This window comes from Haliotis rubra, unplaced genomic scaffold, assembly GCF_003918875.1.
Source record: "Haliotis rubra isolate DU_JTF1 unplaced genomic scaffold, ASM391887v1 Scf1511, whole genome shotgun sequence".
In the NCBI taxonomy this organism is placed as follows: Eukaryota; Metazoa; Mollusca; class Gastropoda; order Lepetellida; family Haliotidae; genus Haliotis; species Haliotis rubra.
In genome coordinates, this window is record NW_025765461.1 from 85,719 (window position 1) to 102,326 (window position 16,608).

The 16,608-nt window shown below is 41.5% G+C and overlaps 2 protein-coding genes and 1 long non-coding RNA gene across 3 annotated transcripts; 1 reads left to right on the top strand and 2 right to left on the bottom strand.

Annotated features, from left to right (window-relative positions):
- Positions 1-806: 806 nt before the first annotated feature.
- On the top strand, positions 807-1,758 carry LOC124270397. Its single transcript, XR_006896750.1, has 2 exons — positions 807-1,354; positions 1,467-1,758. It is a non-coding gene; the product is annotated as an uncharacterized LOC124270397 (long non-coding RNA).
- A 506-nt stretch (positions 1,759-2,264) lies between these two features.
- LOC124270394 lies at positions 2,265-5,834 on the bottom strand. The gene is made up of 3 exons (XM_046705437.1): positions 5,199-5,834; positions 3,414-4,059; positions 2,265-2,555 (listed from the first exon to the last, which is right to left on the bottom strand). Exons 2-3 carry the CDS (start codon positions 4,003-4,005, stop codon positions 2,452-2,454), a joined length of 696 nt encoding a protein of 231 aa, XP_046561393.1. The 5' UTR covers positions 4,006-4,059; positions 5,199-5,834; the 3' UTR covers positions 2,265-2,451.
- A 3,930-nt stretch (positions 5,835-9,764) lies between these two features.
- On the bottom strand, positions 9,765-15,266 carry LOC124270393 (protein IWS1 homolog). The gene is made up of 3 exons (XM_046705436.1): positions 15,202-15,266; positions 11,071-13,318; positions 9,765-10,638 (listed from the first exon to the last, which is right to left on the bottom strand). Exons 2-3 carry the CDS (start codon positions 13,310-13,312, stop codon positions 10,238-10,240), a joined length of 2,643 nt encoding a protein of 880 aa, XP_046561392.1. The 5' UTR covers positions 13,313-13,318; positions 15,202-15,266; the 3' UTR covers positions 9,765-10,237.
- Between the last annotated feature and the right edge of the window lie 1,342 nt (positions 15,267-16,608).

Genomic DNA, 16,608 nt, shown 5'->3' on the forward strand with positions numbered 1-16,608 from the left:
ATTTCTTCCAGTCATGCAGCAAGTTTGCATAATGTTTTTTAGTTGGCTGTGACTTTGTTTAAAGAGTTAACAGTTATGTTGGGTTATTAATTTGGTCGTTGATGAGTACTGATGATTCCAAAAATACCATTGTTGTTTTGGTATCAGATGGCATCAGATAATGCTTCTTATATAGCATATGCTCTGATGTAGATAAAAAAAAAATCCCTTTGTGTTTCACTCTGCAGGATTATTGATTACCCGAACCCGTGAAGATCCGGGTTAGAACTGGTCTTCAGTAATCTATGCTTGTCGTAAGAGGCGACTAACGGGATCGGGTGGTCAGACTCGCTGACTTGGTTGACACATGCCATCGTATCCCAATTGCGTAGATCGATGCTCATGATGATGATCACGATATTGTCAGGCCCAGACCCGATAATGTACAGAGCGCCGCCATATAGCATGGATATTGCTGAGTGCAGTGTGACGAACCAACAAACCAACGAAATGGTTTCCCGGACATCAGTCTCTAACACAGCTGTGATGGAGTTATGTTGGATACTTCAGACAATCGTTTTTATCGGTCCATGAGTACATTTTAGCTTGCACCATGTGTGATATATGAGATATATCCAGTGAGATATCGATCAAATACAAAGGTTTTAGCAGCACCGTTAGTTATATATACCCAAGATGTACCAATGCGATGTTCTACTGTGTGGTTGCAATATAGGTACAATGTCAAGATGTTTGTTTGAAAGGACTTGGACCTATATGTCTCAATACAGATAGTTTTAAATAATAGAAAAACAATGATATAGATTCATTAGACATTTTATTCATGTACACAATGTCTAAATGTGTGTCACATGTGCAAATGGTGACACACATGTTCTCTTTGTGGCATAGATTTCAACTAAAGTGGTACAACGAGGCTTTCAATTTGACAGCGGTACAACGAGGCTTTCAATCTGACCGTGGTACAACGAGGCTTTCAATCTGACAGTGGTACAACGAGGCTTTCAATCTGACAGTGGTACAACGAGGCTTTCAATGTGACAGAGGTACAGCGATGCTTTCAATCTGACAGTGGTACAACGAGGCTTTCAATCTGACAGTGGTACAACGAGGCTTTCAATGTGACAGAGGTACAGCGAGGCTTTCAATCTGACAGTGGTACAACGAGGCTTTAAATCTGACAGTGGTACAACGAGGCTTTCAATGTGACAGAGGTACAGCGAGGCTTTCAATCTGACAGTGGTACAACGAGGCTTTCACTCTGACAGTGGTACAACGAAGCTTTCAATCTGACAGAGGTACAACGAGGCTTTCAATGTGACAGTGGTACAACGAGGCTTTCAATCTGACAGAGGTACGACGAGGCTTTCAATCTGACAGAGGTACAACGAGGCTTTCAATGTGACAGTGGTACAACGAGGCTTTCAATCTGACAGTGGTACAACGAGGCTTTCAATCTGACAGAGGTAAACTGTATATCATCATGATTTTACATGTTTTTGTCTCACGATACGACTAAATTACAGTGACACGACTAAATTACAGTGACACACGTTAACATCCAGATCAGTGCCTTACCGATGTAACACACTACAGTGGTACGGTGTAATATTAAGCACTGAAATGTGTGTTTTTCATAAGATTGAATATAAGACTATTTGCAGCCATATGGCTTACAAGGGAACATAGTATATACAGGATATGTATGTATGTCATCTAGAAGTACAATACATATACTAGCATTGCAAGTTATGTATAGTATACTTACAGTTGTTATTGACATAGCCAATATGGCGTACAGGAACACATTGTATATGATAAATATACATGTGTATATGTTATATAAGGTGGCAGTACAACATATACTAACATTGCAAGTTATGTATAATATACTTACAGTTGTTATTGATATAGCCAATATGGTTTACAGGAACACATGGTATATGATAAATATACATGTGTATATGTTATATAAGGTGGCAGTACAATATATACTAACATTGCAAGTTATGTATAATATACTTACAGTTGTTATTGATATAGCCAATATGGCTTACAGGAACACATGGTATATGATAAATATACATGTGTATATGTTATACAAGGTCGCAGTACAACATATACTAACATTGCAAGTTATGTATAATATACTTACAGTTGTTATTGATATAGCCAATATGGCTTACAAGGGTACATAACATATGCTTAATATAAATGTGCAATATATTTATACTAACAAGTATGCCTGTATGCCTGCAAGTTATGCCTAGGGAATGTAAAAATGTCTTAGACTTGAGCCAATATGGCTTACAAGGTATCCCTAACTGGAATATGCGTTTTTTTCGAAAGGGTCTGTGAATATATCTCTATTTCTGATAAGAGAAGCCACACAGGGTTCACGGTTTTCTGGTGTCCTTGACCCCGATGGGATGAAGAAGCGGGTATTTCCTACTATGAGGTTTCAATCTTCTTCTTGTGAGTCGCCATCCAGCCGCTATGCTTGATGGTCACGACATCGCAGTCCCCGGGAGTCAACGGCTTGTGACGGTCCGCAGCTGACAAGATGGAAACATATTTATACACGTTTCGAAAAAACCAATGTCTACACCAATGGCTATTATGTTGGTTCAGTGTTCATATATTTTGCTCTTCTTGAGTGAGTGAGTGAGTGGGTGAGTGTTAGTGGGTGAGTGTGTGGGATGAAACTGGATTAAATCAATGGTCGATCATCTGCGCATCAATTCCTAGTTTTGGATTACCATGACAAGGATTTTCTTTGAGGGTCCCTTGGACTCATACTCTGAATTTTCAGGGGTCCTGGACAACAAAATGGGGGTCCCAGACACTTAAATAGCATTATTAATACAATGTTGTAATAGTGTTGCAATTCGGTTACTGTTATTGTATTGTGTATCATGATCATGACATTGTTACAGTAATTAAAATGCAAATGATACCATAACCCGGCTAGGAGCAAACTCAGTGATAACGTATTGTGACATGATTGAAATTTTACTAAAAGTACTTAGACATTTTTTTAAAGAGACCTAACAAAATACTCATCAGTATTAAGAATTTGAGAATTTCAAACTAGGAAAACAAAAGCTTGGCTCGCCGGAGGGTATTGTTTGAAACATTACATGTTATCCTTTTAGAAAATACATTATAAAGACGAGTTACATTTTATGTCAGTGTGCCCTATGTACAATGTTTTCACACACAAATATTTTTCAAATACCATTTTTTAAAAACAAATGTACACTCTCTCAGAACATTACTGCAAACTTCTATATCTTTATTATTGTCATGTTCTTGACTCAGGGAACCCATGCAAAACGTTTTGTGGTAGACGCATACGGTACTGTTATGTGCGATATAGTTCTAAGATGTCATCCGTCCATGGCAACACTTACCTTTCTTTCTGGAGCCGGAAGCAGTTGGCAGCAGGACAGATCTGATCATGTGACAGTATCGTGACCGGAAGTTTCCGAATGTCTGTCGTTCAAAGATCCGTGGCGACTTGTGGCGACAGTGGGTGACGATCTGGTTGTCAGGTCCTCTCTGTTCGCAGACAAACACCCGGGGCCTGCCGTCACACCCAGGGGGGACGTACACGACGACCGTGTCTCCTAGCAGTATGTTCGTGGGGAGTTTGTCATCTAAGTATATATATACAATGTTGTTGTGCCCGAGTTGTACAATAGTTGTATTGCTAAGGCTAGCATTGGAGTCTTTCTTTTGAATAAAGGAAATTGTGTTTCTATTGTGCCCGATTTGTACAATGCGCAGTATATCGATTTGAGGACGATTACAGAGACGCATCTTACAGCTGTCTGGCTTTTGGTCAGATTGTAAAGACTGGTTGGCATGTTTCATCTTTCCTTTTCTACCTTTCTCTGAAAGACATGTATTTTGGTCATTCATATGCTGAGAACTGTACTCTAATTGTTTGTTTGGCTCGAAGCCAGACGGTGCGACGTGGTGCGCCCCCCTAGCTTCAGACATTGCCCCGGAGTTTGAACAGATCCCTGGTTCGTATGTCACCACTCGCCGTTGTCTCTGTGATGAAATGTAGAAAGAATTATATCAGCTTTACAAAGACAAATCTTAAAACGATTTCATGGAATAGTAACTTATATTGCATACCAAAGGTCTTGCGAAGGACATCCAATACTCTGATTGAAGTAAGTCACTCTATAATTGTTAGAAATCTACGTACATTTTTACCCTTAATATAAACGGACACACGTAATTTGACCTGTATAAATTACATGTTAAAAAGGCAGCAACCAGGACAGACAGGAGTTCACTTCATCAGCTGTTTGCTGCAGCCTTTGCAGTGGGTCAATCTATAGTATTGATGTATGCCGTAATGCTATATGTGTATGCATACGAGGGTGTATGAGAGTTGCCGTGTCTTCGCATGTGTTTGTGACGAGTGCCAGGATACGCTGGAAAACGCCATATGCCAACACAGTTTGATAGTGAGTGAGTTTAGTTTTACGCCGCTTTTAGCAGTATTCCAGCAATATCACGGCGGGGGAACACAAGAAAAGAGCTTCACTCATTGTACTCGAACCCGGGTAGGGAGTCGAACCTAGGTCTTCGGCGTGAACGCTTTAACCAACAGGTTACCCCACCGCCCCCAATTTGATAGTGAATCACTGTCAAATGCCTTTGTTATGGTCGTAAGGTGGGCGGTGGGCGAGCTGGCTAAGGCGCCAGGCTAGTGATCCAGCGAGGTTGAGGTGCCGGGATCGAGCCCACCTGTGAGCGGGTGTAAAAACCTTGGAGTCAACTTTGTGTGCAGACTCTTTCCGTGTTGTCACAACCCCTAGTGTACAGTACACAACCCTGTGCACTTAAAAGAACCCACCAATCCGTTGGTATATGACCAGATGGTGGCCACATCAAGATGAGAAAGCCACAATAACTCGGTGCGCCTAGTGGCAGCAAGAGTTGTATACTCCCCAGGAGATGAGATTGATAATACGATGTACCGTTGAGATTGACATCCAATGATCGAGGGAAAAATACCAGTGCCTTGAGCATGCTCTAGTTGCGTGGATATGTGCGCTATATAAATATACTATACTATAATAATATAACTGAGATATTGAAACACTTGTCGGTAACTTTCATGACGGAATTCAGTCTTGGACAAGCTAGGAAAGTAAAGTGAAGAAAGTGACACTTACCTGTCCTGCCTACCACAGAGCCTGGTCGAAACAACGTTAGCTGCAAACCCCTCTCTGAATAAAACACCACGAATTAAGGGTGACTGTCAGCTCTTATATACTGTCCTGTTTCAAATAGCTACGTCATTGTTAAGCAATCAGCTAGGTGCATTCCGAGGTGTGCATGTTACCGTGCAGGCTTGTATAATGTCACGTGATGCTATCTGCCTCAAGTTTCGTAGGGGCCGGCAATTCAACATGGAGATATTATCGTGATTCCTCACGTGTCATTGTCAACCATCCATTCATACTTTACCAACCATGACTAGTGACAATCAATAAATAATGCAGATCGGTGTAGATTGCTGTAGATCGGTGTTGATTTAACATATGGGTCATTGATATGCATGAAACTCATTAATATGCAAATGAATGCATGACGTCATAGGTCGGCGAGGTTAATGAATCGTAGATATATGTTGATTGGCTCATCCAAATCCCGTGACCTTAGTGAAGGCATGAAAAACCCATGAATATGCAAAATGAATGCCGGACGTCATAGGTCAGCGAGGTGGTGAACGAATCAGAGCTATGACGACGACGACAAGATAAGAAAACTCGTGAATATGCAAATGAATGCTATATATAGTCACAGGTCAGCGTGGTTAATGAATCGTAGATATGACGACAGTAAGGTAAGAAAACTCATAATATATATTCAAATGAATTGCCGTATGTAATAGGTCGGCGAGGTTAATGAATCGTAGCTATGACGACAGACAATGTGGTAAGAAAATAAACATGGATATGCAAATGTATCTTCAGATCCTGATAAGGTGTCCCATAGGGGTCCTCCAATCCTCCTTTTGCCGGATCAACCCGGATCAGACGTTGATTGGCTCATCCAAGTCACGTGATCGTAATAAGGCATGAAAACACATGAATATGCACATGAATGCATGACGTCATAGCAAAGCCGCAGTATACGAAGCAGATTTTTGTTTAATTGTGAATCATTTGCAGCGCAGAAAGCCTCCGGAACCACACTGAAAGTTCCTTCCTTATTTCTCTTCAATATCTTAAAGAATATAATACTATGTTATGAGAGTGTGTGTTTTGTAATTTGTAATAACACATTGATTAAGTTATAATTAAACAACCTTCAATCAGTATATGTGTTCTCGCCGTGAATGTTAAGACTCTGGTGAGTTAATATTTTATATTTGTGACCCAATATTTTAGATTTGTGACTCAATTGCATTGTACTAGAAATCTATATTGCCATTCTTTGTAGCTTGCTGATTGTTGTTCAATATATTATTGAATATTTTAGACTTGTCTTTGTTGTATTTTGCTGGTTCAAAGGGGACTCTTAAACCTTTTGTCACGGCAAATTATTAACCGTAACAGCTATCATGTACGTGACCATCGAAGAGAAGCAATTCTTGGAAATTCAGGTATGTCAAGGTCCCTGATAAGCTCTCTTTATCACAAGAGCGTAGTTGTTCCTTTGCCACTCAGTGGCGTATACAGATGAATCGTGGTTTAACACATACATCGCTCTAGAGGCGCTATGGCAAACAAAATCTACCTATTTCAGCTAGCGACCTCAGCTTCTGCATTATTTTTACCTGTGAGCACCGACCTAATTTCTCCCAGCTATCTACTCCAAAGTGTGTGTGTGTGTGTGTGTGTGTGTGTGTGTGTTTGTTGAAAGTACTTAAATGCCACCCGAGCGGACGGGCTTGTGTCACAACGGTTTGGGGGCTGTTGAATGTACAATCTTATGTCCGCGAGAAACATCCTCAAGAACACCACCCCTAAATAACAGAGAGTCATTCCAGCCTCAACAACCAGCGACACAACATTAACTTCGAGTTCTATTCGGGACACACGCGTTTGTTTAACCATGCAGTGAAGCGATAAAACGTTTACCGTATGTATTACATTATAGGTAAGAGTAGATGTATTGTACATTTTTATATTTTGAAGTCCCATAAGAGTAGTTTGCTTGTGTTGCCTATATATCCGATTTTCTTGGCGAACTGGTCCGTCAGCAGGTCGGGTTCGGACTGTGCTGTTGCTCTCCCGTTGTCATCATTTATGAGGTTGACATGCAGTCGATCCTTGTCTTTCGTGCTAAGTTTCAGATCGATGGTGAGTTGTCCAAAGGGTTTTTCGGCTGCTTTTTCATACATGGCCATAAAGTGATCCATGTTTTCGGGGAAAGTTCTCCAGGCAAAAACTTTGATTTGATGTTTATCTATGGGCGAATGAAATAAGCTGACATAATGAGCGTTCAAAGCAATGTCTCTCGAAACAGGGTTTGTAGTAGAAGAAAGATCAGTACATTTTTGTGATGGGAGGTTTGAATGAACAGCCGTGAAATACACTTGTCATACTTTGCTTCGGCCAGGAAATCATCCAACACCAAGACGTTCCGTTGACGAGCATCAAAGTAATCCCCGTCCAATATATCGTAGGGAATTCCTTTCACAAACGTCACATGAGGCAGCTGTTCGCGGATGTGTTGATATAATGGCCATGTCGTATCAGATGAAAGGTAAACACAGACTTTCCACAGCCACTGGCTCCCACCACGAGCACATTGGAGGGAATCAGGAATTTGAATCGTTCTCGAACATCCGACGTACTGGGTAAATGAGGCAGCGACGAGTGGACTTGCGGCGGCGGAGATAGTGGGTTGACTTGTAACGGCAGGTGGACTTGCGGCGGAGGAGATAGTTGGTATACTTGTAACGGCGGGTGGACTTGCGGCGGTGGTGGCTGGACTTGTGGCGGCGGCGGAGAAGGGTGTAACTGAGATGTCTTATGTTATGTATATTTCTTCTGTGTCGTAACATGACATCTCTCCTTGAAAATATTTTCTCACAGGTGGCATCCCCCATGGTGATCTAATACGGTATGCAATTAGAAGGTCTGAAGCTTTCTTTTATACCCTTCACCCATGCGATAGTTTAAGGCTGCTTGTTGACGCTTCAAGACAGCTAGTTCCCGTTCCACCACAGCCCTCATCTCCGACGCATGTTGTATTTTCACAGGCTGTATATTCAGTACAGTCTTTTGGTCCTTCTTCTAAGGTGCAACCTGTCTCTTCTTCTTCTAAGGTGCAACCTGTCTCTTATTCTTCTTCTTAGGTGCAACCTGTCTCTTCTTATTCATAGGTGCAACCTGTCTCTTCTTAATCTTAGGTGCAACCTGTCTCTTCTTAATCTTAGGTGCAACCTGTCTCTTCTTATTCTTAGGTGCAACCTGTCTCTTCTTATTCTTAGGTGCAACCTGTCTCTTCTTCTGCGGCTTCCTGTTTGGTGCCCTTGTTTTCTTCAAGGGTGGTTTTCTCGACTTTGACTTGGTCTTGTTAAACTTGGCTAAAATGTCTCTAGGTATATCATCTAGAACTCTCTTTACGTTGAAAGAGGACGTCTTATCCGTCATGTGGCATGAGTGAAACTGTCAGTCGCCCATCTTGCACTTTCCTGTGACATGCACAGGAGGGAATCTGGAAACACACTTTCTTCTTCACGGCACACATGTCGGTATGTGTTAGAAAATGGTGGTACGTGTATTTTGAGTTCCTCTTACAGTAAACACAGGTAAATAAAGCCTGGCCATCTTAACTGTTGGCGTCAACTGGTAGCAGGCCGAGGCATGTGTCACAGAGGTAGGACATCTTGTACTGAACTGTGGAGTAGCTCTCAATCCGACGTCTCAACGGTAACCATTAGCATGCTCTATAGAAACCTATGGAAGTCACAATACTGTACTAAATACACAGTCAACATGCATACAGAGCTATTGACATGTTATATCGGATTATATATGCGTTGACAAGACGTCAAAGTGATGACTGCCACACCTTGAATGATTCGGCTTGGCGAGGCCACTCAGGTCATCGTGGGATAATGACGCGTGTATTTAGGGGAAACAGTTGGGAACATCTGGTCCATACTGGTAGTTCGAACCCTGATTCGATTACGATCATTGGTTAGTTTGTCGACACCATGCATGTGGTCACGAGGTTCACTAAAACAGGCAACCGACAGTGACTAAATGGCAGCTGATTCGTGAAGCTGATATGCCGCCATGTTTGTCAAATTCTGTTATGACGTTTTAGATTCCAAATGACGGCATCTATTCGCCACTGAAACAGAATCCAGACTTTGTTGTGCATTACTCCGTTCATCATATGGAGAGATCCTTAAATACACATCTAAATATTATCATACACATATAATACACAGAAAGGCTTTCTTTTCGACTGTTTTATTGTGAGGTACACAGTATAAAGGGTTACACTATGCAGTTCGTTGACAAGCTGATAACAGTACATGCTTAAAATTGGCATGACAAATACTTGCTAAACATCTAGAAGTATCTACAAAATTCCTCTTTGAGGATACGGAATCTGTTCCGGTGCTAAATAATGTGTTATTTAACAACAGGAATACAATGTACTGCACACGCAGTGATTTAGCCGATGCGGCTTACACTTGTATTCCATACAGGAATATGTTAACCCACCCACCCTGACCCACAAGAGCCACCCAACCCACTCCCCCACTCCCTCGTCCCCACCCCGGCGTGCGCAGAATTGATGCCGGGAACGTGTGACAGTTGTTTCAGTTGAAATAGGACACATTGATTTTGTTTAATATTATAAAAATAAAATTTAGAGTGAATTCTGTCCTTCTGAAAATATATTTCCGAGATTCATGTTTAACTGGGTGATCTAACGTATTTGTAAACTATATTTGCAAGTTTAACATTTCATTGGAAGATATCCAGGCAAAATGTTGAACTTGAAAATGTGGTTTACAAATACGTAGATCACTTAGTTGAACATAAATCTCATAAATATTTTTTCGGAAGGTATGAATTCAATCTGAATTCTATTTTCATAATATTACTTGCAAAATCTACGTGTCGTATTCCTATTTCAAGTAAACAACTGTTTTACACATTTCCGGCATATAACACACTCTTGAATTGTTATACACCCTCCTGCGCACGCGTATTTTGCAGCAAATGTTCGGATTGAATTAATGCTGCATGAACATCATCACGATCAGGACCACCAGGATCTCGATTTGAACTAAAACGTGGAACCAAATCGTGAGATTTTCTTTGACCTTCTGATCTTGGCAGTGTGGCCTCAAGTAGCGTCTCACAGACTTGGTTTGACGTGTGACCTTGGCCACCTCCCCAACAGTCTGTGTATGTCGCGTGACCTTGGCCACCTCACCGAGAGTCTGTGAACGTCGCGTGACCTTGGACACCTCACCGAGAGTCTGTGAACGTCGCGTGACCTTGGCCACCTCACCAACCGTCTCTGTATTTCGCGTGACCTTGGCCACCTCACCAACAGTCTGCGTACATCTTGTGGCTACCTTCCGTGACCTTGACCGAAGCTTCCTACTTCTTCCAACACGTCTTGGCATTACTGAAACAATAATCAACAGAGGACCTTTAGGCTATCTAAATCACCTGACTTTGTTTATAATTGCATTAAAACCTAATTCTGAGTAATTACAATTCTACCATGTATGACCCTTTCCATCAACACAATGTCATTCATGGGAGATGTTGAGTAAAGAAACATCCAGAGATTCAAACAAGCAGATTTACACAATTTCAAAATTGTGAAGTCATTTTTAGCGAAACGCATTTCTTGTATATCAAAAGGAGAAAAGCATATGTACTATCTGAAATATATGGGTCTAGATGAACAGATATTCTATTCAACAGGTTATTTCCGTCAACATTATAAAATATTAACACTCTGAACATCTGTTGTCGCGCTAATGACATGTATCATATAAAGAGAATGGATCTACAGTTAACGCATACGGTAAATCATAACGAAAATACCTACCAATCAGATTCTTGACATGTACTGTTTGATGTACTATGATGTTGGAATGGCCGTTCTGCACATTGGTAACATCTGCAACGATGTCCACCATCAGGTTCTGTCCATCTCCATCAACAGCATCTGTTCTGTGTCTGTCGCCATCATCTACGCTCAGTCTTTGTCCTCTTTCGCTGTCCTGTCTTTTCGTAATTCTTTCTCTTTTGATGTAATCTCCTGTCCACATTCTGCCACCATCAACGTATTGTGGCTGCGCTGTTTTGACAGTGCCATCTACTTCTCTTCCTTCAGTACAACGATCTCCTCTCCTTTTTTCTTCATTGCTATCACATTTTCCCTGCATTCCCAACACAGCACCATCTCCGAGTCCTAACTCTATTCCTGCACAAACGTCATCGTTTCCTTTATCAATTTCTTCAGTGTTGTAATGGTATTTCTTCCATATTTTACCACCGCCATCACCACAATCGCCCTGTTTTTCACCAACAGAGCCATCTCTGAACCGTCTTTCTCTTCCTCCACCGACAACAGCGCCTCCTCCACCTCCAAGGATGTACTCATCTCTCTCCCATCTGGCTCCAAACCTCTCATATTCTCCCTGCTTTCCATCAACAGTGAGATTTTTGTCTCGTCTTTTTCTTCCTCCACGAAGAACAGTTCTGTCTCCACCTCCAGTCATATACTGCAATCTCTCCCACCTTCCTCCCTGATTTCCATCAACAACGTCTTCTCCTCCACTTTCGTCATCAATGTCTCCTCTATCTCTATCTCCACCTCCAAAAGTATTTTGATCTCTCCTCCATTTTCTTCCACCACCAAAACAATTTCCACGCTCCTCTCCAAAAGCCTTGTCTATTTTCCTTTTTTCAGCTGAACCAGCACCCCGACCCCTGTCCACCTCAGTTTCCACCACACCTGCACACCGACTTCTTTCCTTCTCAGTATCGGAGACACCAGAGCCCTGACCTGTTTCCTTCTCAGTTTCCAGGACACCAGTACGCTGACCTCTTTCCTTCCTCTCGTACTCTCCCTGCTCTCCACCCACAGAGCCATTTCTGCCTCTTCTTTCTCTTCCTCCACCGACAATAGCGCCTCCTCCACCTCCAAGGATGTACTCATCTCTCCCCCATCTTCCTCCAAACCTCTCATATTCTCCCTGCTTTCCATCAACAGTGAGATCTTTGTCTCGTCTTTTTCTTCCTCCACGAAGAACAGTTCTATCTCCACCTGCAGTCACATAGTGCAATCTCTCCCAACTTCCTCCCTGCTTGCCATCAACAACGTCTTCTCCTCCACTTTCGTCTTCAATGTCTCCTCTATCTCCACCTCCAATGGTACTTTGATCTCTCCTCCATTTTCTTCCACCACCAAAACATTCTCCCTCCTCCTCTCCAAAAGCCTTGTATATTTTCCTTTTACCAGCTGAACCAGCACGCTGACCTCTGTCCACCTTAGTCTCCACGACACCAGCACACCGACTTCTTTCTTTCTCAGTATCGGAGACACCAGCACGCCGACTTATTTCCTTCTCAGTATCGGAGACACCAGCAGCCTGACCTCTCTTCTTCTCAGTTTCGGAGACATCATCACCCCGACCTCTTTCCTTCTCAGTTTCGGAGACACCAGAACCCCGACCTCTTTCCTTCTCAGTATCCAAGACACCAGCACCTTGACCTTTTTCCGTCTCAGTTTCGGAGACACCAGCATACCGACCTCTTTCCTTCTCAGTTTCGGAGACACCAGCCCCCCGACCTCTGTCCTCAGTTTTCGAGACACCAGCATCCTGACCTCTTTGTTTCTCAGTTTCGGAGACATGAGCACCCCGACTTCTTTCCTTTTCAGTTTCGGAGACACCAGAACCCCGACCTCTTTCCTCCTCAGGTTCGGAGACACCAGCACCTTGACCTATTTCCGTCTCAGTTTTGGAGACACCAGCATACCGACCTCTTTCCTTCTCAGTTTCGGAGACACCAGCCCCCCGACCTCTGTCCACAGTTTTCGAGACACCAGCATCCTCACCTCTTTCCTTCTCAGTTTTGGAGGCATGAGCACCCCCACTTCTTTCCTTCTCAGTTTCGGAGACACCAGCACCCGGACCTCTGTCCATCTCAATATCCGAGACACCTTTATTCCTGCCGCAGATGGCACCAGGCTGTAGTAGCTTTGTACCATCTCTTACAGGTGTAGCATTCCTTCTCTCTCCACTCCTATTATGTCTTTGTCTGTCACCAAAACACCGTCGCATCTCTTTCTGAAACCAAAAGATGGTATTCTGAAACGTATTGCAATGATCTGCACTGTAATCTCGAATATTTTAGTTGTTTCTATATTCTAACATTCTGCATCCTCTATTCCCGTATACCTTCATCCTAAACCCCAATCGAGTGGTACCTGCTGTGTTAAAGAAGTATAGGCAAATACGGTAGAATAACCAACTAACAGTGAGTGAGTGAGTGAGTGAATTTTAGCATTTCAATCAGCAAACTCCAGTACAACCTCCACGAAATCCAGATCAGATAAACCGGTGATAGGAACCCGATAACGCGCCATCAGTCTAACATCACAATCATCACCGTGTTATCGAACGTTTATTGTATCAAAGGCCATAGGCCCACATTCATGAAGTGCATATGCGTCAATATTTTCACAAAGATTCGCATTTCATTTCTGCTCTTGAAGAAATATTTGAAGCATAACATAACAAATCTTAAATCTTGATAGTTTGTGGTTACCATGGGCATATGCATTGTTGTGCTGACGGTCAAATTGAATGTTTATTTGGTATGTATTGCTGTCGAACGTTAAAGATAGACATATAGAGTGAAATGGTACAGATCTTCGAAACTGTTTAACTTACATGTACATACTATTTCAGACTTTGCAAGTTTATGAGGTCTCCTTGTATCAATATTTAGCCTTGTACATCCTCGAGCACGAGCAAGGTCGTTTGCAAATATACACAAGGTCGAATCTATTACATATTTCCCTGCTTCAATGCAAATCTTTAAACGTGCATGTCTAGTGCTATGGGCTAATATATTTGTCCATTCTTGGGTGTACGTATATCTTAATCTGGTTTGAAAAATGTTAAGCTAGCTATACATCCAACGTCTGGGTAGACCCAAATATGACCAGGACCTGAACTAAATAAAATATGTCTAACATTACTTGCTCAATTTAGTCTACCTACTGAATCAACTGAATAAAGATTAACCAACGTTCTGTAGCCTTATCAGCTCTCCGTGACACCACCAGTGGAGTACATTACACAACAGGTACACGGCGTTTTCACTCAGTCTCAGTCAGAGATAAACAAAGAGACGTGTGTACCAGTAAGTATTAATTGTACAGAAATTATTTTGACTCACCCAGGAAACACAAATTACTAAAAATGCCAGACATGTCGGTGACAACACTGCAGTCAGTGCATTAAAATACAACGCGTTCAATGCCCTGCCTGTTTAAAGTCTGAAGTACACGTAGATGGTACATAGATATAGAGTATACGTTATAGGTATTATAAAGCTATAATCCAGTCTAAACGTCAACTCAAACATCTCTCACTCCTTCCATCGTACCTTCGGAATTCCAGTGTATTTTCACACATTTGTATTTTCAGAAACAACTACATTTTATTTAATTTGAAAAAATATACAGACAGAATATTTCGTTTTATTTAATATTCAGTCAGTATGTACATGATATACAAGTGGAATAATATACTTTTTCGTATTTTCAATAAAATACATTCGAGGTCCTATGACGCATATGATTCCGCGAATAGCCTCTGAAAAGTTTCCTATTTTCGCTTTCGCTCTTTAGTGTCGTGTTATTGATCAAAAGTTTTACTGTAAATAGGAAGGAGACAACCCGTCCATAATCATAATTTACGACAAAATCTGATTGTATTGTACGATTCCGACCGAACCTCTGAAAAAGCCCACAATCCCAAGTCAGTGCATGCAACAAACATGGCCGTCCTGTCAGTCTATTGTAAATGCATGTAGGACCATGTCCTTTACAGTGCTTCTAAACAATGTTTTAACGAAATACACCCATTATCGATTTACACACATTCTTCTATGTCCGTCAGTGGGCAAAAATGCTCTGTGAAATATTGATACATGTACTAACCTTGTTTGGACTTGAAAGTATATGCGGCTGCGAGCATAGAATTGTCACCAGAGCTATGACGTGTTCATATGCACTGCGCATGCGCAGGGCGAGCTCTGTTGCTGACTGTTATGCAATACTACTAGACTTACGCTTTGTCTCTGAAAATACATAATTTTGATAGAAATACCTTCCAAGCTCAGGGGCAATACATCGAGTTTATTTCTTTGCGTAATTTGATAGACCTCCAGACATAAATACTTGCTTGGTGGTTAAGGTGGAGTTTAATAACATAAGTGAACAGGTCGTTCGGGTGAAAAATACCACACAGCCCAAGACTGACCTAAAATACTATAAACACCACAGGCACCATAATCACAGCATGTCTCAAAATAATAACAGAGCTGTGAGTCAAAATGAAAAAAAACAAGATAAAATAATGTGTCATGAGGCTGAGTATTATTATATTTAAATACAAAAAAACGAGGGCAGGGACGGAGGGAGGGTGATTAAGAAAATTATATAAGTTGGGAATAAAAAAGAAAGCTGCACATGCATGACAGGAAAGGAGAGGACGCATGCGTGGTAGTGAACAAGACAGACAGTTCCGGTTTATATGCAAATTAGACATCATGACACATGATTTTGCAATTTGCTAGACCTCCATATACACAGTTAAGAAGATAACAAACACTTGTTTGGTGGTTTAGGTGGAGTTTAATACGATAGGTAAACACGTCGTTTAGGTGAAAAATATCACACAGACCAAGACTGACCTAAAATACTATAAACACCACAGACACCAAGGCAAAGCCCGCCAAACAGGAGAGAGAATAAAAAAACCCAAACTGAACAGTAAAAATGTCTACAAAACATCACTTCACCACTTGTGATATTAACCATATAACTGTAGGCAGAAACTAACATTGAAGGGGAAACTAGATTGTAGACTAAGGAAATCGCCACCGACAGATCCCAAAAGGTAACACACTTGAAAGATCGAGCACCATTCTGTCCATATATCTATTTCTCAAAACAGGTTGAAAAGTAAAAATGTGAAACATAACATCTAAACCAAAATGAAGCCACGTTGAAAATATAAGTTCAAACAGCTACGCAGATCCATCATTACAAGAAAAAACATTTTCTGATGAGCAGTCGTTAAAAATTAAATTAAAAGGTTTTTCAGCCTGAAAGAAAACCAAGGAAATACAAAAACTGGAAATGGGTGAATATAGATGTGACAAGTTAAGAATAAAAATTCGAGTGACGACATGGGAAGGTACTGTACACTGACTGTTCGAAGTATTCCCCAGCCCGGAGGCCCAGCGCCGGTTGTTATTGTATCAGGCCGGAAGTTTCACATATGTGCAGGCCCTTGTGGCCTTCAGTAAATTATGTCATTTTGTTTTTCAACTGGAATTTTTC